General features: G+C 65.8%; 5 protein-coding genes across 7 annotated transcripts; 2 read left to right on the top strand and 3 right to left on the bottom strand.

Moving 5' to 3' along the window:
- Nucleotides 1-1224: 1224 nt before the first annotated feature.
- MED22 (mediator complex subunit 22) lies at nucleotides 1225-5489 on the bottom strand (the record flags this gene model as incomplete). 2 transcript variants are annotated; one of them, XM_084239152.1, is made up of 4 exons in its annotated part: nucleotides 1225-1508; nucleotides 3466-3674; nucleotides 4076-4156; nucleotides 5367-5489. In XM_084239152.1, the coding sequence occupies 4 exons, from the start codon at nucleotides 5487-5489 to the stop codon at nucleotides 1319-1321; spliced, it is 603 nt and encodes a 200-aa protein (XP_084095278.1). In that variant the 3' UTR covers nucleotides 1225-1318. The 2 variants fall into 2 exon arrangements, with proteins under 2 accessions (XP_084095278.1, XP_084095279.1); XM_084239153.1 differs by lacking the exon at nucleotides 4076-4156.
- A 477-nt stretch (nucleotides 5490-5966) lies between these two features.
- RPL7A (ribosomal protein L7a) lies at nucleotides 5967-8697 on the top strand. The gene is made up of 8 exons (XM_084238550.1): nucleotides 5967-5978; nucleotides 6337-6457; nucleotides 6915-7064; nucleotides 7315-7455; nucleotides 7645-7724; nucleotides 8042-8172; nucleotides 8374-8443; nucleotides 8560-8697. The coding sequence occupies exons 1-8, from the start codon at nucleotides 5976-5978 to the stop codon at nucleotides 8662-8664; spliced, it is 801 nt and encodes a 266-aa protein (XP_084094676.1). The 5' UTR covers nucleotides 5967-5975; the 3' UTR covers nucleotides 8665-8697.
- Nucleotides 8698-8919: 222 nt separating this feature from the next.
- On the bottom strand, nucleotides 8920-12534 carry SURF1 (SURF1 cytochrome c oxidase assembly factor; the record flags this gene model as incomplete). The annotated part of the gene is made up of 8 exons (XM_084236289.1): nucleotides 8920-9137; nucleotides 9212-9293; nucleotides 9464-9626; nucleotides 9704-9776; nucleotides 10344-10526; nucleotides 11199-11281; nucleotides 11353-11531; nucleotides 12489-12534. 8 exons carry the CDS (start codon nucleotides 12532-12534, stop codon nucleotides 9062-9064), a joined length of 885 nt encoding a protein of 294 aa, XP_084092415.1. The 3' UTR covers nucleotides 8920-9061.
- Nucleotides 12533-15729, top strand: SURF2 (surfeit 2; the record flags this gene model as incomplete). The annotated part of the gene is made up of 6 exons (XM_084236288.1): nucleotides 12533-12610; nucleotides 12687-12841; nucleotides 13423-13526; nucleotides 14648-14839; nucleotides 15026-15171; nucleotides 15646-15729. 6 exons carry the CDS (start codon nucleotides 12533-12535, stop codon nucleotides 15727-15729), a joined length of 759 nt encoding a protein of 252 aa, XP_084092414.1.
- Nucleotides 15730-17870: 2141 nt separating this feature from the next.
- Nucleotides 17871-26188, bottom strand: SURF4 (surfeit 4; the record flags this gene model as incomplete). Of its 2 annotated transcripts, none has more annotated exons than XM_084236924.1 (6): nucleotides 17871-18137; nucleotides 18741-18927; nucleotides 19301-19344; nucleotides 19790-19866; nucleotides 20334-20550; nucleotides 26141-26188. In XM_084236924.1, 6 exons carry the CDS (start codon nucleotides 26186-26188, stop codon nucleotides 17871-17873), a joined length of 840 nt encoding a protein of 279 aa, XP_084093050.1. The 2 variants fall into 2 exon arrangements, with proteins under 2 accessions (XP_084093050.1, XP_084093051.1); XM_084236925.1 differs by having other exon boundaries at nucleotides 20334-20520.
- Between the last annotated feature and the right edge of the window lie 258 nt (nucleotides 26189-26446).

Raw genomic sequence — 26446 nt, 5'->3', positions numbered from 1 at the left:
GTGTGGATGGTGCTTAGGGGTGAGGTGTCAGGCGGTGGGCAAGTGACACTCAGATCGCTTATACACAAGCAGCGCAGGCCCTCAGGCAAGGGCTGGGGACTGTCCACACCATCCTGGAGGTCTCCCCTGTACTTGAATATTCTCAGGATGAAATGCTGGGCATTAAAAGGTGCAAAGGCCTGAGGGTTGACCAGGGTTTAAAACATGGCCACGGGGGCCTTAATAGTGTGGCAGACACTGGCTCAAGAGAGAACTAGAGACAGCCAGTCTTTCTCTGCGGGCTCGGCCAGGGGGGCTGGAGAGGGAGGAGGCGTGGGGGGGCTGCCTGAGGAACAGCTAGCTGCACCTCGCACTGACGGCCCGAGGCGCCCTCCTTCTGTCCGGCTGTGACGATTTCCAGGTCAGCTTGTGCTTTCCCTGCCCAGCGCTGGCCTGTGGGCTGTCACCTCTGTATTTGGGGAAGGAGGAAGTAGGCTGGGGATGGGGCCCGGCTTCCATCAGGTGAGACCTGACTCCTGCACTCACCTCCAGGCTGACCGTAACAGCAGCACCCCCACTCTCCAGGATACATGGTTACCACAGCAACGCCTGGGAGGACTGGCAAGCAGGTCAGGCCCTGGTCACCTGATGCCCACAGGGAAGGCAGCTTGCCCTCGTTCCAGGCAGCTGGATGAAACAGGAATGTAGCCGGGACCCCAACTGGTGTCTGCCTGCCCAGGCCCCTCCCAGGAGAAGGGACACCCGGGGCTGGGGTCCTGAAGCCACCGGGAGACTGACAGTGGCCCAGGCTGACAAACAGGAGGAGCCAACCTACGCAAAGGGTGGCATTGATTTTATTCACGTTAATCAACAGGCAATACAAAAGTCGCCAGACTCGGGGGGGGGGGGCGCGCGCCACAGAATCAGGAGGACCCCCTGTTCCTGTGGGAGCACACAGCCCCTGCCACTCAGCCTACAGGGGAGCCAGTGTGGCTCTGCGCGGGAGCCCGGCCTGAGGGTACTATCTGGACGCGGCTCGCAGGCTCCGTGAGAGCCCCATCCCCCATACCGCCACCCCGATTTTAAACAGCACGCTCAGGTCAGGAAGACATCAGGCGCCCTCCCTGCCCCATGAGGTCCTCCATGCAACAAACTGCTGGAAACGGCCACCCAGGGGGCCAGGAACGTAGTATGGTTGGGGAAGCATCTCCCCAACAATCCTGGGTGGGCGCTGCCTGAGCTGCCCACAGGGGCTCAGGCGGAGCCAGGCTGTGGGGGCCCAGAGGGGAGCAGCAGCTTTCCTAAGACCCTGCGGGCCGGGGGAGGGAGCCTGGGAGGCTCAGGTGTGCTCTGCGGGGCCAGGGCCGCCGGCGTGCGCGTGGGCAGGGGCCACAGCCTGCAGGGGACCCGCGCTGGGCTCCGGGGACACCAGCAGAGGGGCCGAGAGGCCATCGGCCGAGTCTGAGTCGAGGTCCAGCCTCCAATAAGCTTCGCACAGAGGCAGGTCATTAGCTTCGCAAAGACTTGAGCTTTTCCACCACCAGAAACCCAGGGAGAGACAGGAGCAGGCAGAGATGGAAGCCAAGGGAGGAAAAGCGAGATAGGAGAGTTAAGGAGACACAACAGCACCCCAGACCTGCCTCTCCCCTCCTCCCCTCTGCTCTCAGGGCTGCCCTCGGTGTGGGGCTGGCCTGGCCTCAGGGTCCAACGGAGCTCCCCAGAGCTCGCCTTCCCGGACCAGCCAGAGCAGGCCGAGGGGTTCCTAGGGGTCCCATCCCACTGCCGGTCACAGCCCTTGCACTGCTGGCCATGTCCCGCCCTGGCTCTTGCAGGGCAGAGTTGGAGTCACTGCACTACCCACGGTGACTACACTTGGCAAGGCCCTGAAGGCCGAGACCTTGGGTGACTCTGGGTCTTCCCATAGCTGGGGCTCAGACCGATGGGGGTGCCAGTTAGAGACAGAGGCCCTGCAGGTGTCCCGTCCTGCACCACCTGGGTGAACCCCAGCAGGCCCGAGACTCAGTTTCCCCATCGTTGACGTGGGGCTGACAGCGGCAGCCTCACGGGCTGCTGGAAGACTTGGGAGTGCCAGGGGGTGCCCTGAACACAGATCTGCCTCCACCCGTCTGACTTTTCTCCTGAGTCCTACTCTCAACGTTGGGTCTCGGAAACCATGCTGGCACAGAGGTGACCCAAGGAAAGCAGAGGACATGAGGAAGAGGAAGAGCAAGCGAGGGGCAGAGAGCAGCGAGGCGGGGCCGGCGGGGCTTGCAGCACTGACTGAGCGCCAGCGGGGGCTGGGGCACGTGCAACCTGGGGGCCCCAGCAGGCAGGAGGGGCTGGCCCAGGAGTCCCTCTGAGCAAACCAGAGACTGAAGGCAAGACATGGGAAGCCTGGTGCTCAGGCCCTGGGGCTCCCAGAAGCCCAGCCCCTGGAGACAAGCATGGGGAGCCGGAAGGGTTCTGCCGCCAACCAAACAGGGCTGTGGACCTGGCCCCACAAGACCTGAGACCGCCAGGGTCTCGCGGGCCCTCTCGGACAGGCTGAGTGTGGGGCTGCACCCCAGCCAACTGAGTCCACGGGTACCAGGGGCTAGAAGCAGCCAGAGCCCATTGGGAAAGTCTGGAATCCTCCAGCAGGGCAGGAACAGTCTATCCCTCCCCAGGGAGAAGAAGATGGGCTAGAACCGTGAGGCGTACTGAGTCCAGGGTCAGGAAACTGAGCCCCAGACGACAGACCAGGCCGGCAGCCTCTGTGGAACAGAGGAGCATTTAAATCCACCCCAGCCTTGTCTACGTGAGGGCGAGGGGCGTGGACTCCATGTCTGCTGAACTGAGTTTGGATTTTCCAGGGGACAGAGCTGCGGGGTCTCCCTATATGCAGCCTCAGTGTCCCCCTCTGTAAACCGCATGTGGACCCTGTCTTCTGAGGGCCCCGAGCTCAAACAGCCTCAGGTGCCAGAATTCTAAGTGGGCCTGCATAAGCCTGGCGCAGGGGAGAGCTCCATCCATGGACAGGCTGCTGAATGGGAACTTGGGGGTCACAGTCCCCTGATCTGGCTTGGAGTTTTTGGTCCTTCTTCCCACCATACACTGTGAGGTTTGGGGTGATGCCCACAGAGAATGGCACCCCAGGCATCCTGGCCGTGGCCTGGGTGGACTGGAATGTTTATACATTGACCCAAAAGCTAAGAGCATCTGGGCCCAGAAAGCCCTGCTCCAAGACCGATCAGAAGCTCTGCCCTCCCCCTGCCAGACTCCCCACCCCCGAGGTCTGTTTTCATTGCACTGCCCGGGCCGGGAGATGGTGGCGACTGTCAGTCCATCGAATGCGCGGGCCACAGGCTCAGCTCTGGAACCTGGGCGCAGGCTGAGGCCAAGACCAGGAAGGCCTGGAAAAGCAGACGGGCCTTTGGGGTGGCCGGGCGGGCCATGCTGGCTGGTGGAGCCCGCAGGCACCCCCGCACAGGGTGCGGCTATTTGTACCTGGACGAGTAATACTCCTCCTCCAGCTCGTACAGGTCGATGGAGACCTCGTCCCGCAGGGTGACCAGCTTGCGGTCGCACTCCTCCTGCAGCGCGCGCAGCTGCTGGTTGCGCTGGTCGATGGCCTCGTTCACCGACGGGAAGTCGTTGAGGATGAGGAACTGCTTGAGGTCGGACACCAGCTTCATGAGGGACTCGCCAGCGCGGACCTGTGGCCACCAGAGCCGGGCAGTTGCAGTGAGCGGGGACCGCAGGGCAAGCCCTGGACTGTTTCCTCACCTGCAAGGTGGGGCTCCAGCACGGCCTCCACAGAGGGGCTGTCAGAATTGAGGGACCTGAAGGCTACGTTCTGGGGGAGGGGGGGTCCCTGACACCTAGGGCAGCCGCAGGGGCCTGGGGCACGGCTCCCGACTTGCCCTGGCTGCTGTCCCTGCAGGGCTGGGACTCATCTCTTCTGACACTGCACTGCACTCTCCATAGCGATGTGTCCAGCCAGCTGCCCACGCACGCGCCTCCTGAAGGGTGTTTCCTGAGAAGTGGTTTGCCCCCCGCCCAGGAACCCTCGGCGGCCCCACAGCTCCCGGCGCCTCCCCTCCCCCTGCCGACTCACGATGTTGGCAGCTCGCACGTGCATCTCGTAGTTGTCCTGCTCGCCCTGGGTGGCCCTGGACACCTGCGTCTCATCCTCAATCTGGAGGACAAATGAGGGAGCCCAGGGTCGGTTGGGGTACACCGGCCAGCTGTCAACTCATGCCCATCACCCATCAGCCCCCCACGCCGGGCACTGCTTGTCCTGTGCGAAGGAGAGGACCGGCACTTTCGCCAGCAGAGGTGGAATCCCACCCGCTGGGCTGCCACGCCAGGTACAGGGTGCCCTCAGTCTAGTCTTTTGGGGTATGGAGCCCTGTTCTCGTGGCCCGCTGTTACCAGCGAAGGCAATTAGCACACTACTGAGCGGAGGACAGCAACAGCAGGCGACTGACCATGTACAGAACACCTGCTCCTCGGAGACTGGGCACCACCCGGGTTCACAAGCCAACCACTGGGGCTGGGACAGGCCTCGGATGGTAAAGCTGGAGCCAACAGCGCCCCCTGCAGTCATCTGTCTCAAAGTCCAGGAAATTCAGCCGCATCCACCTGGCCTAGGCTTCCCTAAGATCTAGGATGCTGTCTGGGAGTCAGGGCACCCCAAGCGATTAAGAGCCAGACTTCCTAGGTGCGAATCCTGCCCCTGCCAACTGTTAGTGGCATAACTCACTCTTCCAGGCTCAGACATTCTTGCTCTCGCCGTTAGCCGAACTGCACACACAAGCCTTCCCAGGTCAGCAGGCCTCCCGCAAAGCTCAGCCAGCTTGGGGCAGCCGCAGCACTCAGAGGACCCTGACCACTCTGCCCACCTGCAGGGGCCTCCCCAGCTTCCCTCCGTGACTCACCCTCCCTCACAACAGCTACCACATCAGGCCCCATCACTTTACACAGGTAAACACGTCCCTCATCACAGGGACCGATGACTTGGAGGACTCTGAGGCATCCTCCAGTCCAAGCCCAGCCTGCCGGTGAGTGGTGCTGGGCACCCCTGGAACCCGCAATTCCGCGAGAGCCCCGAGAATGCCACGCCAGGATCTGCACTTAACCGGGTTATGTGCTTATTTATCTGTTTTTTACCGTCCGGCCGTGGGGACAAGAGCCTGGCCTGTGGCTCACCGCTGCACCCCACCGCTGGTACAGAGCACACGCTCTGCATTCAAGGGGTGCAAGTTGAACCCCAGCCCAGGCACGCAGCTCCGCAGCCCCTAGAGGGAAGTCGGCCAACCGCTGCTCGCCACCGCCCACTTCTGGGCCCTCTCTAGACCCTGCCCTGCTCCCCTGGCGGCCCAAGGCCGGGAGGCCGCAGCGCCCACCTTGGCGGTCTTGATGATCTCCGTGAAGTTGTCCATGATGGACTTGACGTCGTCCTTGAGCCGCTTGTTGTACGACTGCAGCAGCGTCTCCTTGCTCTGCGGCAGGGCTCGCTGCTGCGCCATGGCGGGGCCTCGGCGGGCAGCGGGGGGCGCGGCCCCGTCGGCACCTGGGGCCCAAGCGGTGTGAGCAGAGCCGGCCGCGCCCCCCGCCCCCGAGCCCGCACTTCGGCGGAGGGCGCCGGCCCCGGGCGCAGGCCGCCCCCAAGCCCTCCCGGGCCTCGGCCTCCGGGCGCGCGGGGCCCGCGGGCGCCAGCCCGGCCTGCGGTCCCGCCCCCCCGCGCGCCCCCCGCGCGCCCGCCCTCCCCGCGCCCCCCGCGCCGGGCCGCGGAAACCACCGGAGAAGGACGCGCCCGGGCCCCGCGGGCGCCCGTACCTGCCCCGCGCCGCCCGGTGCCTCCCGCCGCCGCCGCGCCAGGCGCCGCCCCGACCCGGGGGCGGAGTCTCGTCGCTCTGAGAGCGAAATCCCGCGCCGGCCAGGTCTCGCGGCCTCGGCGGCGCGTACTAATTACGCACCATCCTCCTTCCTTTCTCTCTGCTGCCGTCGCCAAGATGGTGAGTGCCCCGCGGCCGCGGCGTCGGCCCCCATCCGCCGCCATCCGCCTCGTGGCGCGGCCGCGCGGACACGCCGCCACCGCCCCGCGCGAGGGCCGCCCCGCGCGGCCTGGCACAGAGGCCTTGGCCGGGGGCGCGGGGCGCGGGGGCGCCGCGCCGCAGTGCGGAACCCGGCGCGGACGGGGCCGGGGCGAGCGCCTCTGGGTCAGCCGCTGCCGCTGGGGGTGCGCCCGGCCCCGCCTGCCTAGGCGTTAGCCCCCGGCGCCGGTGAGCTTTGCCCGCGCGAGACCCCGCGCCTCTGGCCCCGCTCCCCAGAGGCTGGCGGGGAGGGTGGCCTGACCGGTCCTTCTCTCACCAGCCGAAGGGAAAGAAGGCCAAGGGCAAGAAGGTGGCCCCGGCCCCGGCCGTCGTGAAGAAGCAGGAGGCCAAGAAGGTGGTAAATCCCCTGTTCGAGAAGAGGCCCAAGAACTTTGGCATCGGTGAGTGGGGGGGGCGAGGGCAGCGCCCGCGGGGGGGCGGCACGGGGGCCCCCTCCGCCCGGAGGGCTCTGGGTCGCGAGCCGGCCTGCTGGGAGGGGCTGCCGGCTGTGGCCGCCGCGGGCCTGGTGGCGCCCTGAGGGGGGCCGCGATGCTGCTGCTTTCTGACCCTCGAGTGGCCTCGGGGCCCGCTGCCCTCGGGGTGCAGCTTGCTCTGGAAAACCGGCTCTGCCCGAGCAGAGGCGCAGACCGTGGGCCTGCCGCACCCCTCGCCCGCCGAAGTGAGGGGTCTCCGCGGTGCTGGCGTGCAGATGATGTGAGAGAATATTTGCTATCTGGACGGTCGTGATGACGCCTTAAACCACCAAGATCGCTGATGCACGCGCAGCCTGGCCGCGGCCCTAAAGGTGAACTGGAGTTCGCCTCGCTCACAGCCTTGGCTTTCACGTCTCCTCCTCAGGACAGGACATCCAGCCCAAAAGGGACCTCACCCGCTTTGTCAAATGGCCCCGCTACATCCGGCTGCAGCGGCAAAGGGCCATTCTCTACAAGCGGCTGAAAGTGCCCCCCGCCATCAACCAGTTCACCCAGGCCTTGGACCGCCAGACCGGTAGGTTCGGTGCCACGAAACCAGTAGCAAGGGGTGGCTGTGGAAAATGGGCAGGGACGTGATCGCCTTTCTTCGAAGCATTTAAGGGGGCGGGGGTCCTTACCAGTAGGCTGGGGTGGGCCTCGGGCGCCTCAAGTGGCCTCCAGAACTGCGGCTCCATCGCTTGCTTAAACTAAGTCGCGGTGCGGTGGCGTGGAGGCCCAGCGCAGCCGCTGCCTGAATGGCGAGCCTGACTGGTACGTTTTCCCAGCTACACAACTGCTCAAGCTGGCCCACAAGTACAGACCGGAGACCAAACAAGAGAAGAAGCAGCGGTTGCTGGCCCGGGCCGAGAAGAAGGCTGCTGGCAAAGGGGACGTCCCCACCAAGAGGCCACCTGTCCTTCGAGCAGGTCAGTGGGCCCTCCATAAGGCAGGTGGCCTGTGGGGCAGGCTGATGGCGATGATGTATGAGTTTCTTCACCTGGAGTCACCGTGAAGAGTAAAATCGAGCTTTTTAACCCTGAGTCATAGCTGGGCTGCTGCAGGGCTGTGCTGTGGCTAGAGTGGCCCCCTGAATGCCCTGCGCTGCTGTGTTGCAGGGGTTAATACCGTCACCACCCTGGTGGAGAACAAGAAGGCCCAGCTTGTGGTGATTGCACACGATGTGGACCCCATCGAGGTACCTTTGGTTTTATTTTTTTTCTGTTTAGAGGGTAGGTCTGCCAGGAAAGAGGAGAGAGAGGCCCCTGCCCCTCCAGGTTGAGAGCCTTTTGGCTTGTTTCTGAGCATTCACTGTTGAGCTTGGAAACCAGAGCTTGAGCTGTGGCCGGCGTAGAGCTCAGTGCTGAGCGGCGTTGCGATGATGTGAACTCCTTCCTGAATCACACCTTGAAGTGCAACATCAATGAGCTTTTTAACCCTGAGCAACTGCTGCCGAACTTGTTTATAAATAACTGCTGCCGGTCAGAACCCGCCCCAGCATCCCCTCTCTTTCAGCTGGTCGTCTTCCTGCCCGCCCTGTGTCGGAAGATGGGGGTCCCCTACTGCATCATCAAGGGCAAGGCAAGGCTGGGGCGCCTGGTCCACAGGAAGACTTGTACCACCGTTGCCTTCACACAGGTTAACTCGTAAGTATGGGGACGGGACTGCCTGGCGCTTTGAAAACCAGATATAGCCTTTGCCAGTGATGGTCAAGAATTTCTTCACCTGAATAAACCTTGTGGTCATGTTGCATCTGAGGCAAAAGGCTCATTTGCTGCCTAAAATCAAGTCATCCCCGCTCTGGGAGGGTGAGATCAGCGGCCCACCATTCTCCCCCTACCTTCTAGGGAAGACAAGGGCGCCCTGGCCAAGCTGGTGGAGGCTATCAGGACCAACTACAACGACAGATACGACGAGGTAAGCAGAGCACGTGGCCCGCAGGTCCTACACAGCTTTCTGGGTGCTTTTGTTTGGTGATCAACTTGGGGACCGAATAGAACAGCAGGAGCTGACCGCCTGCCTTGTCATTGCAGATCCGCCGTCATTGGGGAGGCAACGTGTTGGGTCCCAAGTCTGTGGCTCGCATCGCCAAGCTGGAAAAGGCGAAGGCTAAGGAACTGGCCACCAAGCTGGGCTGAGCGTGCGCTGTCGTGTCTTGTGTACATAAAAACCATAAGCTTCGTGCTTCAACCGGTGTCTGGGGTACTTCGTGTTGGTGGTGACTTGTTACCATTACGAGTGGCTTATTACCATTAGGGAGTGAGGTTTCAATCTAGGGCTCCTGTCTCCCCTTTAGGGCAGGGGCCGGGTCAGATGGGCTGTGTTTTGGCTTTCACAAGCGCTGGTTGAACAGTGAACCCAAACAGACATCACGCGGACCAGTTTAGAAGCTCGCTTAGGTGGGGAGACAGGCAGAACAAGCTCGTGGAGTATGAAGATTCATTTATTATTAACACCAGCAGTGTGGTCCAGCACGGAACACTCCCGAAGTGTACCCAAGGGATCCCGCAGGACTCGGGGGAGGGCCAGTTGAGCTCATCTCATCACGCCCGGGGTCCAGCGGAGGAATTTCTTACACCACAGGTAGGATGTGGCTGCGCAGAGTCCATACCTCAGGTAGCAAGAAGGTGAAGCTCAGCGGGAAGCCTAAACAGCCTAAAGGGGAGCCAGAGGGGCCCAACTCACCAGGTCAGGATGTACTGCATGTGCTCATTCCTCAGGGTCACTCTGGTCTGCCCCCCAACCGGGCCTCCAGGGACCGTGCTCCCTGCAGGGACAGTGGGTCAGGGCCTGGCCAGCTTCTTAGTGTAGACCTGGCTTAGTCAGTCATGACTTGGAAGACCAAGTCACTGGCAGCCAGCACCCCGCCCCCCCTCCCTGCAGAGGAAGGACTTGTCCTGGAAAGCTGCTGGTCTGGGTGGGCCGCTCCCAACGTACTGAAGTCTGCGTCGATGAAAATGGGGTCTGCGCCTGTGAGCCTGGCCATGGCTTCCAGGTCCCGATAATGCCAGTGGTTCCTCTCTGGGTTGTTCTCCGGGATAAAGGGTTTCCTGGTTTCTGTCAACCGCACTGTGCCAACGAGGTCCACATCACCCTGGATCTGCAAGGAAGGTGTGAGTGCCTCTTATGGGGAGGTGGTGGGGTTCCCGCCACCTGAGGGGAGAGCGTGCCCCTCACCTGGCCTTTCTGCCGAGTTTCAGGGTTCACTTTCTTCCTGGGGACGAAGCCTCTGTTGACCAGGATGGTGACTCTAGGGTCGCAAAAGCCATTTCAGAAGGGGGGTGGGGGGAGGTTTGAAAACTTAGCATCTCCAGGAAACTGCATAGTGCCAGGGGTTTCTAGTGGCCAGTTTGCCATGGGTAGGAACTGCCTTCTGTACCAGTTTGGAAGTGGGAATCCAGGGTCACTAGCAACCTTTGTGGCCCACATGCACAGCCAGTGAGGACACCCCCAGCTGTCCCCCCACCCTGGCCCACCCAATGGGGGCCTTGCCATCCCTGGCATGTTCTTTGCACAAGCTGTCCATGGAGCCTTCCCTGACCTCCAGACCGGGGGCTGGGGGGGGGGGAGGTTCCCCAAGTTGCTCTTGCCCTTCCTCACACAGCGCCACCATCATGTCCTGTGTTGGCCACGGGACAGTGGCACCAGATCACCCCCTTCAACCTCCCCAAATTGCTCAGCAGCAAGTAAATGAGTGTCTTGATGTCAGAACTACCCTCTGAGTATTTTGGGTTTCCGGGGGCCTTTCAAGGTGAGGGGTTGAGGGTGCCCTGACAGCAACTGTCAGTCCGCTCTGCTCCCTGCATGTCCTGCTCACCCCAAGTCGGTGCAGTGGAAGGGGGTGACCACATAGGCACCAGTCTCTGCCGAGGAGGAGAGCCTACCGGCCTCCCGCGCCGGGTCCACCCTGGTCCGAGGCATCATGTACAGTTCCTTGGAGTGGTCAAAGTGCCCCCGGACTCTCACTGGCCTGTACTCCAGGTTTCTCAGCTCCATCGGGCTACACAGCAGAGGGGAGATGTGGAGCTCGAGGCAAGTCTTCCGGCAGGAGGACACCCTCCAGGGCCGCCACCGCCTGAGGTGTGAAGTAGGACGGGGGACGAGGGCACAAGGGGACTGCTGGCTCACGAGTGTCCCCTGAAGTGGAGCTGGGCCCTCAGTGCCAAGTGGGAGTGCAGGTCTGGGCTGGCACAAGGCCAGTGGTCAAAAGAAGCTAAGACGGGGGCCTCGCTTGGTGGCGCAGTGGTTGAGCGCTGGGCTGCGAGGCTGCCCGCAGCCTCTGCAGCGCCGGTTCGATCCCCGGCCGCAGGCGAGGGTCCCACCAAAAAAAAAAAAGAAAAAAGCACCTAAGAACCCAAACACCTGTGTGCAGTTAACAAGCAGCAGGCGGGGCACGGCCTACAGTGTGCACAGCGCCCCTGTAGGAGATGCTTGTAAACAGGCAGGGACACTAGAATCAGGCACTTTCCAAAATAACAGCTTGTGTCAAGATGCCACACTCAACCAGCTCAGAACTGCTCCCGGGGCCATCCGCAGGGGGCTGGGGAGCCCCGAGGTACACTGGCATGATAGGAGGGTGAACCCAGGGTCAAAGAGTTTTCCGTGTAGTAAGTCGCCCCAGGCTGACCAGGCACCAGCAGGACCGGGGACCTGGGGGCGGCCCCACACTCACTCTGCGGGCAGAGGGATGGGCTCAGCCATAATCCTAGACTCCAGCTCTGCAATCAGCCCCAGCTTCCACTTCCGACGCTGGACCTGCAGAAACACAAGCCTGAGAGCGGCTGCAGGGCCACGGGCTCAGCCGCGAGCGGGAGGCCAGGCTTTACCTGCCAGGTGCCCAGGCCGAAGGCAGTGGCCGGAATGAGCAGCAGGAACCACTGGAGAAAGGAGTCGGCCTCGGCCTCCGCGGTGGGTGGCGCTTCTGCAGAGCTGCCCGAGCTGCCGCGACTGTGGGGCCGTGGGGGGCCCCCGGGGAAGTGCGCCGCCTGGCATGGCGTCAAAAGCCCTAGAACAGACAGAACTGGAGCAGCCTCTTCCTCAGCAAGACTGCCGAGGCTGCGAGGCAGTCCAGTAAGGGGTGCACGGCCGCACCCCAGTCTGGAGCCAGCCAGCAGCACACGTGCAGCCCGGCGCCCGGCCCGGCGCTCGCAGCAGCCGCTTCTCGCCGGGGTAAAGGAGCCCTGAGTGCAGGCCTTGCTCGGCCGCCACCCCTGACCGGGGCTTTCCTCCCCCCTCCCGCCTTCCCCAGGCCCTACGACGGGGACTGGCTCGGCCTGGGAAGAGGCCGCTCCACCCTCCCGACGGCGTCCCCGGGGCCCCCCGCCCGTTCCCTTCGCTCCTCGCCCTGGAGAGGAACAGCCCCCAGGAGCCCCGCAGACGAGCCGGGCCCGTCCGCCGGGCGCGCGGCAGGCCGCGAGGGGGAGGCGGCGGCCCGGCCCGCCTGCGGGGCCCCCTCCCCGCGCCCGGCACCCCTCCCGCCGGGGCCCCCTCCGCACCCCGGGCTTCCCGGCGAGGAGCGCGCGGCGGGCGCCGGGGGCGGGCGCGGGCCTCCGGGGCGGCGGCTGCGAGGCCGAGGAAGCGGGGTGTCTCCCGCAGAGCGGGGCGCGCGCCCCGCCCGGACTCGGCGCTCACCTGGGCGCGGGGCGGCCCCGAGGAAGCTCCCTCCGACGGCGCGGGCCGGGGCCTGCCGACACGGAGCGGCGGCCGAGCGCGTCGGGCCGGGGTGCGGGGCCCCCCCCGGCCGCCCGGCCCCCCGGGCCGCCGCGCTCACCCGCAGCAGCGGCCCCGGGCCCGCGCCCCGCAGCCCCAGGCGCCGCGCCCCCGCCGCCGCCATGGCCGCCGGCGCTTCCGGCCGCTGCCGCTTCCGCTTCCGGGCCGCGCGGGCCACGTGGTCGGCCCCGCTCCGGCCCCCCGCTCCCGCCCCCCGCTCCGGCGCCCGCACCCCGGCCCCCCGCTCCCGCACCCCGGCCCCGGCGCGCGCCCCCCGCCCCCGCCCCGCGGCGCGCCATGAGCGAGCTGCCGGCCGACCTGCGCGCCTTCCTGCGCGAGCACCCGAGTCTGCGGCTGCAGCCCGGGGCGCGCCAGGTGCGGGGGGCCCCCGGGGTCCCCCACCGCCCCCCTGCCGGCGCCGGCCCCGGGCCCTGACCGCCCCCGCCCGCAGGTGCGGTGCGCGCTGACCGGCCACGAGCTGCCCTGCCGCCTGCCGGCGCTCCAGGTCTACACCCGCGGCAGGAAGTACCGGCGGCTGGTCCGCACCGACCCGGCCTTCGACTACGCCGCGTTCGAGCCGCACATCGTGCCCAGCACCAAGAACCCGTGAGTGCGCGCGGGCGCCCGGCCGGGGCGCGGGAGGGGGAGGGCGGGCCCTGCTGCCCAGCGGCCGCCGCCAGGCGTGGCCCCTCCGGGCGCCCCCCTCGCCCGCGCCGTCGGTCCTGCCGCGCCCACCCGCCCTCCTTGGAGACCCCGATGTCCAGGAGGGGCCCCCGGTGAGCCCCCACCCCCTGCGCGCTCGCATTTCTGTGAGGAGGCTTGTCACCCCGGGCCCGGCTTCGCCGAGCGCAGCGCCCGGCCCGGCCCGGCCCGGCCCGGGTGCTGCACCAGGTGAGTTTCCCATCCTTTCCCGGGTCCGTGGTGCAGCCGGAGCGGGGTTGACGGAGTGACAGGCGCCCCCCTGGCCGCAGCCCCGCCCAGGCTGCGGGGAGAGGCTGCCTTCCAGGTGCTGGAGAAGAGGCCATTTGGGTCTGGGTCCGTGGTCCCCCCAGACACTCCCTCTGGAACGACAGGGGAGCCTTGACGACGGGGGTGCTCAGGCCCCATCGCAGGATGCAGCTGGGGGGGTGCGGCTGGTCTGGGCCCCCACGGGGAGTGCCCCGCAGCCCAGCTCTCCCTGCCCGCAGGCACCAGCTCTTCTGCCGGCTCACCCTGCGGCACATCAACAAGTCCCCCGCGCACGTGTGGAGGCACACCCAGGGCCGGCGCTACCGGAGGGCCCTGCAGAAGTGTGAGTAGCTCGCAGGTGTTGGGGTGCCTGCCTGCCCACCCTCCCCCCGGGAAGAGCACCCCGAAGGCGGAAGTGGTCACTCTGCTGATACTCAGTGGGGGTGTGGGGGTTCCGGCACAGTGACAAGAGGGGCGAGGGTAGAGGGGGGCCAGCTCCCTCCACACATGGGCTAGGAGTGCCGTGGAGGCCGGGCTCTGGGGGTCGGGCCCCGTCCCTGGGCTCTGTGAGACGCCCGATGACGGCTTCACGCCACCATGCAAGGGGGCTGGAAAGGCGGTGGGGACAGAGTCAGCAGAGGGGAGACCCGGCCAAGTGGGCCTGCTCTGAAGCGGTAAAACAGGAGGTGCCAGACAAGCTCAGCCTGTGCCTCAGGGCTGGCAGGGGCCGGGTGGGTGGCAGGACAGGGCTGCGGTCACCAGGGGCAGGGGGCGGTGCCCTGTTCCCAGGTGTGGCCGGGTTTCAGCTGTCGAGCAGGGAGAATTAGGCAGGGGAGAGAGGGAGGGGGGCCAGGTTCCCCAGGGGCCCCGCGGGGGAACTGGGAGGTGCGGGCCTTGTCGGGTTGGAGAGAGTGAGCCCTAGAGCGACCTCCCAGGGAAACCGCCAGTCCCTGGGACATTTGAAGCGCAGGTGTCAGGGTGCGGGGGCGGTTGGGGAATCCTCAGCACAGAGGTGCTCCCGGGCCCACGGATTCTGGGGGGCACGAAGGGGGCAAGCCCCCTCAGGACAGAGTGGTTCCAAGGAGCAAAGGGCCGCCCTGGTGACGTGTTCCTGAAGGGAGGGTGAGGAGAAGTGGAGAAGGCTGCCCAGATGGGCTGGGGATGGCCGAGGCTCTGCGAGGACACCCGTGTGGTCCTGGTGGCGGACAGGCCACTGTCAGGCCCCAGGGTGGGCGGCAGAGGTGAAGCAGGAGACAGGGTTCTGGGCGTGGGCAGAGGGACGTGGTGTCAAGTCAGGGCCCGGCCGCCATGAGGGGGTGAGGCAGGTGAGGACCGTGAGGATCAGTCGACCTCTCCCTCAGGGGCCTGGATGGGAGAAGCCTGTGCGGATGGGGGATGAGCTCCAGCTGGGGCGGGGGGTCTGTGGGAGCCCCCGAGAACAGGCAGCGTGCTGGTCCCCTCCAGATGACGAGTGTCAGAAGCAGGGCGTGGAGTACGTGCCCGCCTGCCTCCTGCACAGGAGGAGGAGGAGGAAGGACGGGCAGATGGACAGCGACGGGTCCCCTCGCCCCGGAGAGGCCTTCTGGGAACCCACGTCCAGTGACGACAACGCAGCCGCAAGTGACAGCGACGACAGCATGACAGACTTGTACCCACGTAAGTGGAACGTGTCCCTCCTGGCCTGGGCGGTTTGCTGTGGCTCCGGGGCCGTCCCGGCAGCAGCGAGCAGGTTGCACCTGCTGCCCGCCTGGCCTCTGGCCCGGGCCCTGGTTTGCTGCCCCCCAGTCCCGGCACAGATGTGAACTTAGCCCCAAGCCGGCTCCGCCACCCCGTCCCTTGCAGCTGAGCTGTTCACCGAAAAGGACCCGGGAGACACCAAGGGCGGCGCTGAGGACTTTCTGACAGATGACGATGAGGGGCCCAGGTGCCCTCGAGAGAAGGGCCCTGGGGACAGCGAGGGGACAGGAGTGGGCCTCAAGCGCAGGAAGGTGAGTGGGTCCCGGGACAGCTGGCGTGGCGGCAGCTTCCCTGCCGTTTGCAACTTCTTGAAAAATAGAGAAGCTTCTCACCAGTGACATCCCAGGCTGAGGGTACACGCCCAAGCTGGGGGGCTGCTTCCCGCCGGCCCCTGTCCGGAAGCCGGGTGGCACTTTGCAGACCACTGTTCTGAGGGCCGGCCAGGAAGCCCGGACGTCGAGACCTGCCCTCTGCCGCCTCTCTAAGGCCGAGACGGCTCCTCCCCGGTGGCAGAGCAGTGGGGTGGGGGTGGGGTCGGGGGGGTCACAAGTGTGGCCTTCAGCCAGAGGGCAGAGGGGGCAGCAAACCCGTGGCGTCCCATGGAGCCCGCAGTGGGGGGCACGGGGCAGGGACCGACCCAGGCATCTCCCCGGAAGCCTGGGCCCGCGCGCCCTCACCCCAGCTGGGCCAGTCCCCCCCGACAGACCGACCCATTCTCGCTGCAGAAGCAGTCGGGCGCCTGCAAGAAGAAGTTCAGACGCTGCGGCCGCAAAGCTCCGCGCTGCGTTGTATTTAAACAGGCGGGGTAATGAAGGCCGCTGGAGAAACGCCTGGAAGGCCTGTGAGTTCCTTCAGGTCTCACCTCCTCCTCCCCCCGCCGCCTGCAGGCGTCCCCCAGCCTACCCGCGGGTCCCTGCTCTGCTGCGCCCACTCTCAGGTGCTGCCTGAGGGCAGGAGGGGCTGTTCACAGATGCCAGGGTGCCCCACACCCCCAGGACGCAGTAGGGACCCAAGAATTCTGTCTGGATGTGGCTTCTGCGTGTCTTCAGCAACGCGAGGGGGTGCGCGTGGCCGACCGCGCCTCAGGGCCCTGGCCACCTGGCCAGGCGCTGCCAGGGGACTGCACCGAATACAACAAATGCCATCGTTTATTTTGATGTTTCCAAAATCAGAATGTTTTCAAACATAACTAAGATAAAATACAGCATAAAAGGAGATTTATACCTATTTCCCACATAAAGCAGTTTTCAGAAATCGTCTTGCTCGCATCAGAGTTGGCGGAGCGCCCCTCCTCGGGCCAGGCGCCCGCCCGCCCTGGACGAGCCCCGCGCAGGGCCGGGGAGCCCGGAGTGCTCCGGCGCCGGCTGGGTCCTCCACGCCTCCTGGGGTCAATAAAGGTCCTCCAGGAACGGGGCAAGGCTGCCACCAGCCAGGAGCAGAGGCCACTCCGCGGGCTGGCACAAGCTGAGGGGAGGACGCGGGCGGGCAGGGCGCGGCGGGCAGGCCACTTCGCTGCCGGCGGGGCCCGGTCCCCTGCCTCTGACCTGGAGCAGCTCTTCACCTTATAAATACTTGGGAGACCAGGAGCAGGCACCAGAGTGGGGCTCCCCGTGCTGGGGCACAAGTGGGTGTCAGGCAGGGGGACCATGGCTCCTCTTGGGTGAGATGGGCACCCGGGTCAGGTTTTCAAAGCCCTGGGCCATGGGGGCGCCCCAGCTCACCCTGGCTGACACCCCCAGTGACCCCGGGCGGCCCTGTCTGGGGCACCCGGCTGATGAGACCAGAGCAGCAGCTCTGAGGCGAGGCAGCTGCTGACCTCCAAGGACGCAACTCACAAAGCCGGGCGTGGGGGCCCCTTAGAGGCACAGTCCCCACGCAGCATTCACCCCGTGACCCCCAAGAAGAGAAACGCAGTATAAGGCAATGTTAGAAAACTTTAAATACAGGATTCAGATCCAATCGGTAAGGCATCACAAATCGTAAAAAGTAATCGTGGCTGCGCTCAGCATGGCAAATTGACCAGCAGGCCATGGAGGCCGCGTGGAGATGGGGCGCTGAGCGCCCAGCCTGGGAGGAGGCCCTGCCAGCCACGGACAGGGTGGCGCTCGCCGGCGGAGCTCTGCGCTGTCGGCGGCTCTGGAAAGGCCAAGTGAGGTAACAGCTGGGCCTGCGGTCCTGTACTGCCCGGGACGGTGGCTGCTCCTCCCAAGCAGGTCAGTGGCAAAGGCAGGCTGCAAGCCGGGGCATGAGGGGTAGGGTGCCAGGTGGCTCCCCAAGATTTCTGACCCCCTCACTCCCACCCCAAGCTGCCAAAGCTCTCAGGTAGGCTACACGTCAAACACTGGGCGCCAATCCCAGCCAGCTGTCCAACTCGGGAATGACCTGCCACGGACAGCAGCCCCGGCCGCCCGGCACTGCCCTCGGTCTTTGGGTTTGGGGTTTCTCAACGTTTGCCGTCCCCACGCAGCCTGGCGGCCGGGCCGGGAGCACTGGGCTGCGCTGGCGCGAGTCTCCACCGGGCGTCTGAGTGCGGGTGTCCAGCCGGGCCGTCCCGAATCTTTTAGTAGTTTTAGCTAAAAACGTAAACTTAAAAAATAAGAGGGAGACTGCGTTGAATGATACATAAATGTATCTGCTCACAGTACACTCGAAGGCCCCCCACCCCCCAACGAAGAGAAACTAAAAGAAGACTGAGAGGTAGCAGCGACGAGCTGCTGGCTCCCAGGAGCCGGGGCCGGCCTGGGCAGGGCGCCCCGCCCGCGCGAGGCTCAACACCGGCCCGGGCCAGGGCAGACGCAGCCATTGACTTCAGGTGTCTGCAAGTGAAGTTCTCGAAACATCTGTGCCTTTACCAGGGGAGGGAGGGAGGAGGAAACATAAATGCTGGCAGTTTTCTCGAATCCACCCGAACCAGTCCTCGTCGGCTGCGGTCAGCAGGCGCGAGGCCCTGTTACCACTCCTTCTTCTTCTCGTCCATGGAGACGCCCCCGGGGCCCAGGGCCACCACCAGGAGCAGGCCCCCGATCACCGACATGGTCTGGAAGAAGTCGTACTTGAGGAAGTCGTGCATGGGCTTGTAGACCGGGATGGTCCAGAAGGCGTTGAAGTACACGTTGATGACGAACAGCCAGACGACCAGGGTCAGGGCGGCCAGCTTGGTCTTGAAGCCGACGGCCACCAGGACCATCAGCGCCGTGCCCACGATGTTCTGGAGGATCTGCACGGGCATGAGGCACGAAAAGACAGACGTGAGGAAGAGCCACGGCTGGCTTGACCAAGGGGCACATCCCAGCGCCCCATCAGGTGGCTGTGGCCCCAGGGGTGTCAGAGGAGAGTCACAGTGGGGCAGGAGGGTGAGGCGAGGACGAAGCTGTGGTTCGTCCACAGGCTGTGGTTGCCCACCTCCAGGCTTGGTTGGCGCCTGGAGCTGGGCCACTGAGAAGGTATAGATGTGTCCCCAGCCCTGCCTGGACAGCAAGCCCCAGGCACCAAACCAGCCAGGGCACCAAGGGGGACAGGCTGGGAGCGTGAGGACAAAACCTCAACTCTGGCCCCCAACACAGGGCACAAAGTACCCGATGAAGGTGCAGATGGAGAGGAAGACAGGCCAGGCGTCTGAGCAGAAGCTGTCGGGAGCCTCAGGCTGGCCCGTGCACCCCGACCTGCAGGAGGTGGGCAGGGCCTGGCTCCTCATGGCAAAGGCGCTCCTCAGTGCGAGGGCTGCTTGGGGCCACTTCCCTTAGCGGGGCCCGCCCCGTCCTCTGAGCCAAACCGCTCCAAGGGCTGCAGGGGCAGGCGGCCCAGCGAGCAAGGTCCTTACCGAAAAGAAGCTGGCGTCGAAGTGCAGGAGCGTCATGAACATCAAGACCAGCAAGACCCTGCCCCCGAGCTGCATGTACTGTTTGGGGGAGCTCTCGCGCATGGTGGGGACACCCGCAAACATGCTCTTCCCTTCAGAGCGGGACTCCGCCAAGAGCAGCAACAAGCCTCCTCCCAGCGCCAGGTTCCTGAGAACAGAGATGCGGGTCCCGACCACATCCGGAGACCCTGGCACCACGCAGGCCCTCACGGCCCAGGGTGTCCGCGGGACCCCAGCCTCGAGTCGCCTAGGGAAAGCCTCACCCCCAGCCGCAGTGCATCCTGACCCCCCAGCGGGCAGGGCCTGTTCTTCACTTGCTTGTGGCCTTTGGGTCCAGTAAGCAAGTGGGATTGCACTGACTCGCTCCCCACCTTGTGAGACGGAGCACGGGAGAGACGCTCGCACCCCTGCTAATGTCGCAGGAGCGCGCGAGAGGGGCCAGTCGGCCCAGGAGGCCCCCGCCCCCCCGCACCAGCCCCAGCCCGGAGCAGAGCCCACCGCTCCGCGCAGGCCGCGCCTACCTCATCAGAAACTTCAGGTCCCACAGGATGCTGTAGGCGATCGTCTGAGGGGCGTGAGAGGGAAACCTGGGTCAGTGATTTCAATGACTTTCTCGTTGCATCGACTCAACAGCGTCAGGCCAATTTCCCAGGCGGGGGAGAAAACAAGGCTGCGGATGATCGCGGGGCTGCCCCCGGCTCAGGGACTGGGGAGAGCCTCGGACCGGGCCGGTGTCCTGGAGCACACGCGGCTCTGAGCACGCAGCCAGTGGGCAGCCCGCCCAGGGTCCTGGCGGCCCTTGGGATGTGCTCCCGGGCCAAAGGCCACCCAGGAAAGTGGCGGAAGACCCACTCGGCGGCCCTCACATGCCCGGGGGATCTCAGCCTCTCCCAGCAGAGGAGCTCCAGGCGGAGCGCAGCGGAGGGACAGCGACGCCGAAGCCTCGAAGATGGCTTTGCAGAAGCCGTGCCTCACCCTGAGCGGCAAAGGGGAGCCCCTGGCGCCCTCACCTGCAGCGCGATGATCCCAAAGAGTCCGAAGCAGGCGTACTGCACGAAGTTCCTGCTCAGCACCAGGATGCAGCCCGCTGCAAAGGATAAGGGCGCTGGTCGGGGCTGCGGTGTGGGGACCCCACGGCACCAGGCACCAGCCGCCTACCCCACGAGACACCCCCTCTGCGAGGATGAATGGCCAGCACAGGCCACCCTCGGCGCGCGCACTGGCGTTTACTTATCAAAGCCACGGGCCAGGAAAGGGGATTTCTTACGACAGAGAGTGGCGTTTTCCAGAGCCAGCATTGGGGCAGGCTGGGCAGTGCCAGTCCCTTCTGCCCCCCAGGACCAGCGTGAGACCTGAGGCCCCCCGCCCCTCCTTCAGCCCCCGCGCTGCCTCCTCTGCTGGCCTCCTGTGGGGCGCTTCCGTCTCGGCGCCCCGCGCCTCGCTGGCCACCGCACCTCCCGTCTCCCCCACTGCAAGGCAGGGCCCAGGCCTCCGCCGAGCCCCGGCCAAGGCTGGCAGAGCCCGGGCAGGACAGGAGGGGATGGGGCCACTCACTCAGCTGCCCCAGCAGGTTGAGGAAGACGAAGGACGAGGCCAGCAGGTAGCCGCAGCTCCAGGTGGTGTCGATGTAGTCCCGCTGCTCGCTCCACTGGAACCACATGCGGATGCCGTCCTCCAGGAAGGTGCTGATGAGGCACAGGCGCGCCACGTGCGGCAGGTACTGCTTGGTGACCCGGAGGAACTGCGGCCACGGAAACCGGGGTGAGGGGGTCTGGGTGTGCGCGTCAGCCACCCCCCGGCCCTCCGCCGAACCCCGCGGCGGTGCCCGCATGCCCGACTTCCTCTCCCGGGGGGCAGGCGGGTTCGGGAGGCAAATGCCGCCTCGGAGGCGGGCGGGCGCGAGACGCAGCTGCTGTGCTCAGGTGAGGCCCCGTCCCAGGACACCTGGCCAGTCTCCGCCTCACGCTCCCGCCTCCCTGCCGGGGTGCCCCGCACTCAAGGTCTGGCCGCTTCCTCCAGCTGTGAGCACCAAAAGCATCTCCAGACTTGGCCACATGCCCCCAAGGAGCAAAACCACTTTCCTACCCGCAGACAACCCTGATCTGGTCCAGCTTCTCTTACCAACAGGCAAGCTGAACCGCGGGGTCAGAGGGGCTCACCCAGTACTGTGCCAGGCTCGGCCCCGAGGACCCCCCAGCCATACTCGGAGCCCCTGGATTACAGAGAGCTGAGCACATCACCAAGACGACAGACAGTCCACTCGGGTGACAAGCAGGGCCCCGGGCCCAGAGGGCCTCAGGCTGGACACATGGTGGGCCCCCAGGCCAGCTGGGCCGCACGCACGGCCAGTCGGGCCGGCCCCAGCCCGACCCTGCCTCCAGAGCCGAGCTGGGGGTCCGGGCGTGGGCCTGCGCCGCGGTCGGAAGCAAGCATGAAATAGTCTGACTCCCACTCAAAAGCTCTGGGTGGTTTTTAAGTCTGTGTAGCTCAAAGCAAATGAAAAACTCGCTAACAAATGAGGTTGACAAATGTTTCAATAAAGAAACTGCAGCAAGGGAAACCGCTGGCAGATGCCAGAGACGGTGTCCATAACCCACGCCCGCGGGGGCGGCTTCAGCGAGGGTCCACCCGAGGCACGGGTGTCACTCAGGTGTACCCCACACACTTCCTCTTACCAACTGCCCCAAGCCGAGATACAAAGACACCCGGGCCATATGATAACAGCAAGAGCTGGGGGGAAAGATCGGGGACCCACCCACGGAGTGATGTGTCAGGAAGCAAGAGTCTAAAGGGCGTCGTCACTCTGACCAAAGGCCTGTCAAAGGAACGTCACACCCCGGCTAGGGCTGAAGAGGCGATCCTGGGAGGAAGACGGTGTATGCAGAACGTCTCTTCATTTGGAGTATTTGAAAAGTCATTCAGATTAACATCACACCTCCACGCAGACCCAGCCAGAGGGCATCGGGCCACAGCGGAGGGCGGGGTGTGGGTGGGCGGTGGAGGGCGGTGCTGGCTGGTGTGGGGAGGGAGAGAACTGGGTACCACAAGCCAGGTGTCCCCCGCTGCCCCCTGCCCCCAGCCTCTGCACAGGCCTGCTCAGCCCTTGGTCCCCAAGGACGGTGGCCGAAGTCACAGCATGAGACACAGATGCCAGGCTCCCCGCCGTCCGGCCCCGTGTGGCCACAGACACAGGCCGACCGGCGGCGGTGGAGATGCCCTCTGACTTCAACCAGCAAGGGCAGAGGGAAGGAGAAGACCTCGTTTTCAAAAAAAGACCCGGGACATGCCCCTGCGGGGTCTGGTGCGTGCAGGGACCGCGCGCAGCTGCGAGAGTCCTCTGGGCCAACCCGGCCGGGCAGCAGCCGAGGAGCAGGGCAGCTGCCACGCAGCCTCCTTGTTCACGGCCCGGATGCTCTGGAAACACCCAGCAGCGGTGCCACCCCTGGCCCATGAGGAAGCGCAGACGGCCTTGGCTGAGGCAGTGGCCCTCGTGGCCAGTTCTTGGCCACCGCGTGGGCCTTGCTTCTGCCTCCGGACCCGGGCGCAGCAACGGTGAGGATGAGCACGCCCCGAGAAGGCAGGCAGACCCAGAGACGGGAGGGAGGGAGACCCCAGGAGGCAGCAGACACATGGAAAATGTACCCTCCGACCGCCACGTCTCCCCCTCGCTGTGCCCCAAGGCACTGGCCAGCTGGTATGGGCTCGGGTCTCACCGCCTCAGCTCACACGCTCTTTCCCCCACCCCACCCACAGGCACAGGCCGTGGTTAAGCAGCTCCAAGTCTGGACTCTTAATTTGAGTGTCTGGGCGCAGAGGATTAAAGGGTGCCGGAGCCCCATCCTGCAGACAACGGACCCCTCCCCTGCAGACAGGCGGGCGAGACGGCGCTTTGCGTGGGGGGGAGGGGGCGGAGTGGGTCTGATTTTCAAAGTCCTTGGTGGCCTAGAGCGAGGCCAACCTGGCAGCCAGCCGACCCGCGGCCCCTGTCCCCCCACTCATCCTCGGAGGAGCACAGCCCCCTTCAGGGGGCTCCCCACACCTCAGGCCCCTGGGAGCCCCTCAACCCGGAGGTGCTGCTGCTGAGCGTGCGCTGCTCTCGGGCTGGGTGGCAGAGCCGGCAGCAGCGGGGGCCCGGTGCGCCGCCTCCAGGCTCCTCCATGGTGACAGCACATGAGGGAGCGTCCGCGACCTCGTTACAGGGCAACAGGCCAGAGGACCACGAGCCGCCCGCAGCCCCACAACGTGGAGACGGACCCTGTGGTGCTCAGGGCACGCGGCCCTGCTGGCCCAGGACAGGGCCCCCCGCTCGCCTCTGCACTGCCCAATCGGGCCCACGTCAGTGAGTCGGTGGGTGCAGATGGGTGACTCGCGCGTGCGCCCCCTCTGTGGAGATGACCTGGCTTTCTTCACTAAACCCAGGCGGGACAAAGCGCCGAGGTGGGAGCGCAGCGCCACACCTTCCTCCGGGAGAAGCCTCACAAACCACCGGCGCCCCGTCGTCTCCCCTGCCCAGGAGAGGTGGGGGGGCTTTTAACCTCCCGTCTCAGATTGGCCAACAAGCAAAGGTAAGTCAGCTCCTCTCCCTGCACCCTCTCCTCCAGGGCACCGGGCAGGAAGCCCTCGGGGGGCCACAAGAGGAAATGCCCCCAGCCCACTGAGGGCACCAGGGCCCCTCTGGCGACCCACGTGCTGTGACTCCAGAGCCCCACGCCATAGGCTGTGAGCTCTCAGGCCATGCTCGCTGCCCCACACTAGACCCAAGGCGGAGGCGCTCCTGGGTGACAGCCCCCAGGCCAGGTGAAAATGCTAGGCCACGCTGAGCGCAAGCCCCAGCAGCTTATCTGTCACCGTGGTGATGAGCCATCAGGCAGAACCCATTAAGCGCTAATACTCCTGTTTGCTGGTATAAATGTGCCCATGTGACCCGCTGCCCGTGCCAGCTGGGAGGCAATTCTGGACTGCGGAGTTCCCGGGCCTTGCCCCCTCTGACCTGGTCTTGAAGGCCTCCCTCCTGCAGCGAGCACCCTCAGCAGTTTCCCGGCGCCTGCACCCTGCTGCCCAGGACAAGGAGCGTGATGCCAGAGGTGCGGCCGGAGAAGCCCTGAGCCTGGGGCTCGCCCTACGGACTGACAGGAGAGGCTGCGGTGAGGAGCCCAGCCCGTGGGACCTAGACACCAGCCGCTGCCAACCTCCTTCTCACAGCTGACAGTGGCGACACGGCAGGGTGACGTGGGGAGACAATGGAGGACCCGCCTGGTGCCTGGCAGGGAGGGAGGCTCCGTGTCATTGCTGCCCAGGCTGGGTGCCCACGGGCCTTGCCAGGTACCATCCTCAGCGCCCAGACTCTTGATTCAAATCCTATCATTTCATTTTTGGTTTTGTTTTCTGAAGACCGGATGAGGTAAAAAGAGCAGTCACCAGACCGGATCAGTGACTTCCAAGTGTCCCCAGGACTCTGAGGCACACTCACTGGCGGGGCCAACCTGTGTGGACAACGGGGACGGAGAGCAGCCCTGGCCTGCACCCTGTCCTGGGCCTGCCTGCAGTGAGGAGTGAGGGCTGCGTCCCGCCCCCCACGCCACCCCCCTCCTCAGGCAAAAGGGCCTCTACCTCCACCCAGGGGCCTGGCGTGGAGGGCCACCAACAGGGCCTGACAGAGCGCCTGAGAGAGCGCCCTGGCCCCCTGGGGTCCTGCTTGGGGTGGGGGGGCGTGCAGAGTGACAGCACTGTCTCTCGCGTGTGCCTCAGGGAAAACAGCAGGGAGCACACGTGGCCCCTCCAGCTCCTTGTTTCTTTCACTTAAAACAAACAAAATGCGAAGAGGAAAAGAAGGTGGTTGTGTAAAGAGCCTGGACTTTTTTCCAGGAGGTGAGGCCACGGCTCCGGGGCTGGCAGCCACTGGGCTGCTGTCCTTTCATCTGGATGGGGTTATGAAATTCACTTGCAAAACCAGGGCTTTCCAGACTGAAGAGCAAGGCCGTGAGGCTAAAAGGAGCCATCTTCTTGGGGAGCTGCTACTTGGGGAAGGAAAATTGGGTCACTAAAATTATGTCAACGCGAGCCGACAAAGGCCGACGACGAGGTGCTCGCGAGCCCCTGATGAGAACCACTTTGCCGGGGATGCGGTTCTGAAATTGTGTCTGTGCAGACACCAGCCGTGACCTTAGGGACGTCTCTCTTTTCGAGCTCATCCACTCTTCCCTCCAGACCGGCTGTAAAATACCGGCTCCTAGGAAAGTGGGGTTCTGAGAACCCAGTTACACAACCACACTGAAAATACACCAGCCTTCCAGGGAACGGCGGAAAATCTTGTTCACCCGTCGCTGATCAGGAGATAGGGCTTTTCAGATCCACACACTCATCCAGGCCTGCCAACCAGCCTCCGCCTGGGCGCGATTGCTTAACACACACACCCCCAACCCCCCCCCTAGAAATTAAAAATTCAGCCTCGCCCCTCTTCACCGTGGGGAGCCACACACTCAGCAACCGAGGAAAGGATGGCCGCGGGGCCAGGCAAGGTCCGCCTGCGGGCAGGGACCGCTACTTTGCAGGCAGGCACACCGGGGTACTCGTAAAAGTTCAGGGCGCACCACCCAGCCATCACCTGGGCCGCAGGGGCAGGTTTTGCCAGGAAGCGGGGCGGGCGCTCCGTCCTGCCCCGGCCGGGGACCGTGTCCTCCTCGGCCCGAAGACCTGCCCACCGCGGCGGGCGGGCGGCACCGGCCACCTGGGCACTCCGGAAGGAGCAGCCCGGGCAGGGCGGCCTCCCCTCCTCCCAGGTCCCGACACCCGCTCGACGCGGCCGGGGCAGAGTCCAGCCAGGGAGGGAGAGATGCGGGGAGGGTCAGCGGACCCCGAGGGCCGGCCCGCTGGGAAGGAAGCAGCAGGGAGCCGCGGTCTCTGGACGTGGGGTGCCCTCCGGGGCCTCCCGGGCCTCCAGTCCCACCAGCCCGGGCGGAGGGGCCGGCGCTGCCCACCCGCCTCCCCCGAGGGCGAGGAAGCGCGAGCGGGGGCCGCCAACAGCCGAGCGCCGCGAGGACGCCCCAGGACCCCCAGGACCGCCAGGACCCCCAGGACGGGGGCGCCGGGGGCGCCGGGGGCGGGAGGCGGCCGCTCCCGGCGCAGCTCCGAGGGGGCCGGGCTCCCCGAGCGGGGCGCCGGGCTGGGGCTCGGGGCCGGGGAGTCGGGGCAGGAGGCGGGCTGGGCCCGCAGGCCGGCTTGGGGGCGTCCCGGCCGACCCGGGGGGGTGGCGAGCGCGGCGCCCCCGGCGGGGCGGGGGGCGGCGGGGCCGGGGCGCGGGCGAGGCCGGAGGGCGCCGGCGGGCCCGGGAGGGGCGGGGGCGGCGGGCCCGCAGGCCGCACCTGGTCGGCGAAGTCCTCGGCCGTGCCCATCAGGTCGTTCTGGCCCATGGCGGCGGCGGGCTCGGCTCGTGTCGCTCGCTCGTCGCTCGGCGCTCGGCCCGTCGGCGTCGGCGCCCGCGCCCGCTGCGGCCTCCACAGGAAGTGCCCGGCGGCCGGCCTCGCTCCGCGTCCGCGGCTCCAGCGGCTGCCACGTAGGCCAAGCCTTAAAGGGGCCGCGCCGCGCGGCCCGCCCCGGCCGCGCCTTAAAGGGGCCGCGCCGCCCGCCGCGCCCCGCCCGCCGCGCTTTCTGGCCCCGCCCACCGCGCG

The sequence above is a fragment of the Talpa europaea genome (assembly GCF_964194135.1).
Source record: "Talpa europaea genome assembly, chromosome: 7".
NCBI lineage: Eukaryota > Metazoa > Chordata > Mammalia > Eulipotyphla > Talpidae > Talpa > Talpa europaea.
Note: the sequence above shows the minus strand (reverse complement) of the source record. Positions and strands in the feature narration are given on the sequence as shown.

Coding starts and splice junctions, on each gene's coding strand:
- RPL7A (XM_084238550.1), top strand. Junction 6,458..6,914: donor GCCCAAGAACTTTGGCATCG/GTGAGTGGGGGG, acceptor TCTCCTCCTCAG/GACAGGACATCCAGCCCAAA. Junction 8,444..8,559: donor ACAACGACAGATACGACGAG/GTAAGCAGAGCA, acceptor TTGTCATTGCAG/ATCCGCCGTCATTGGGGAGG.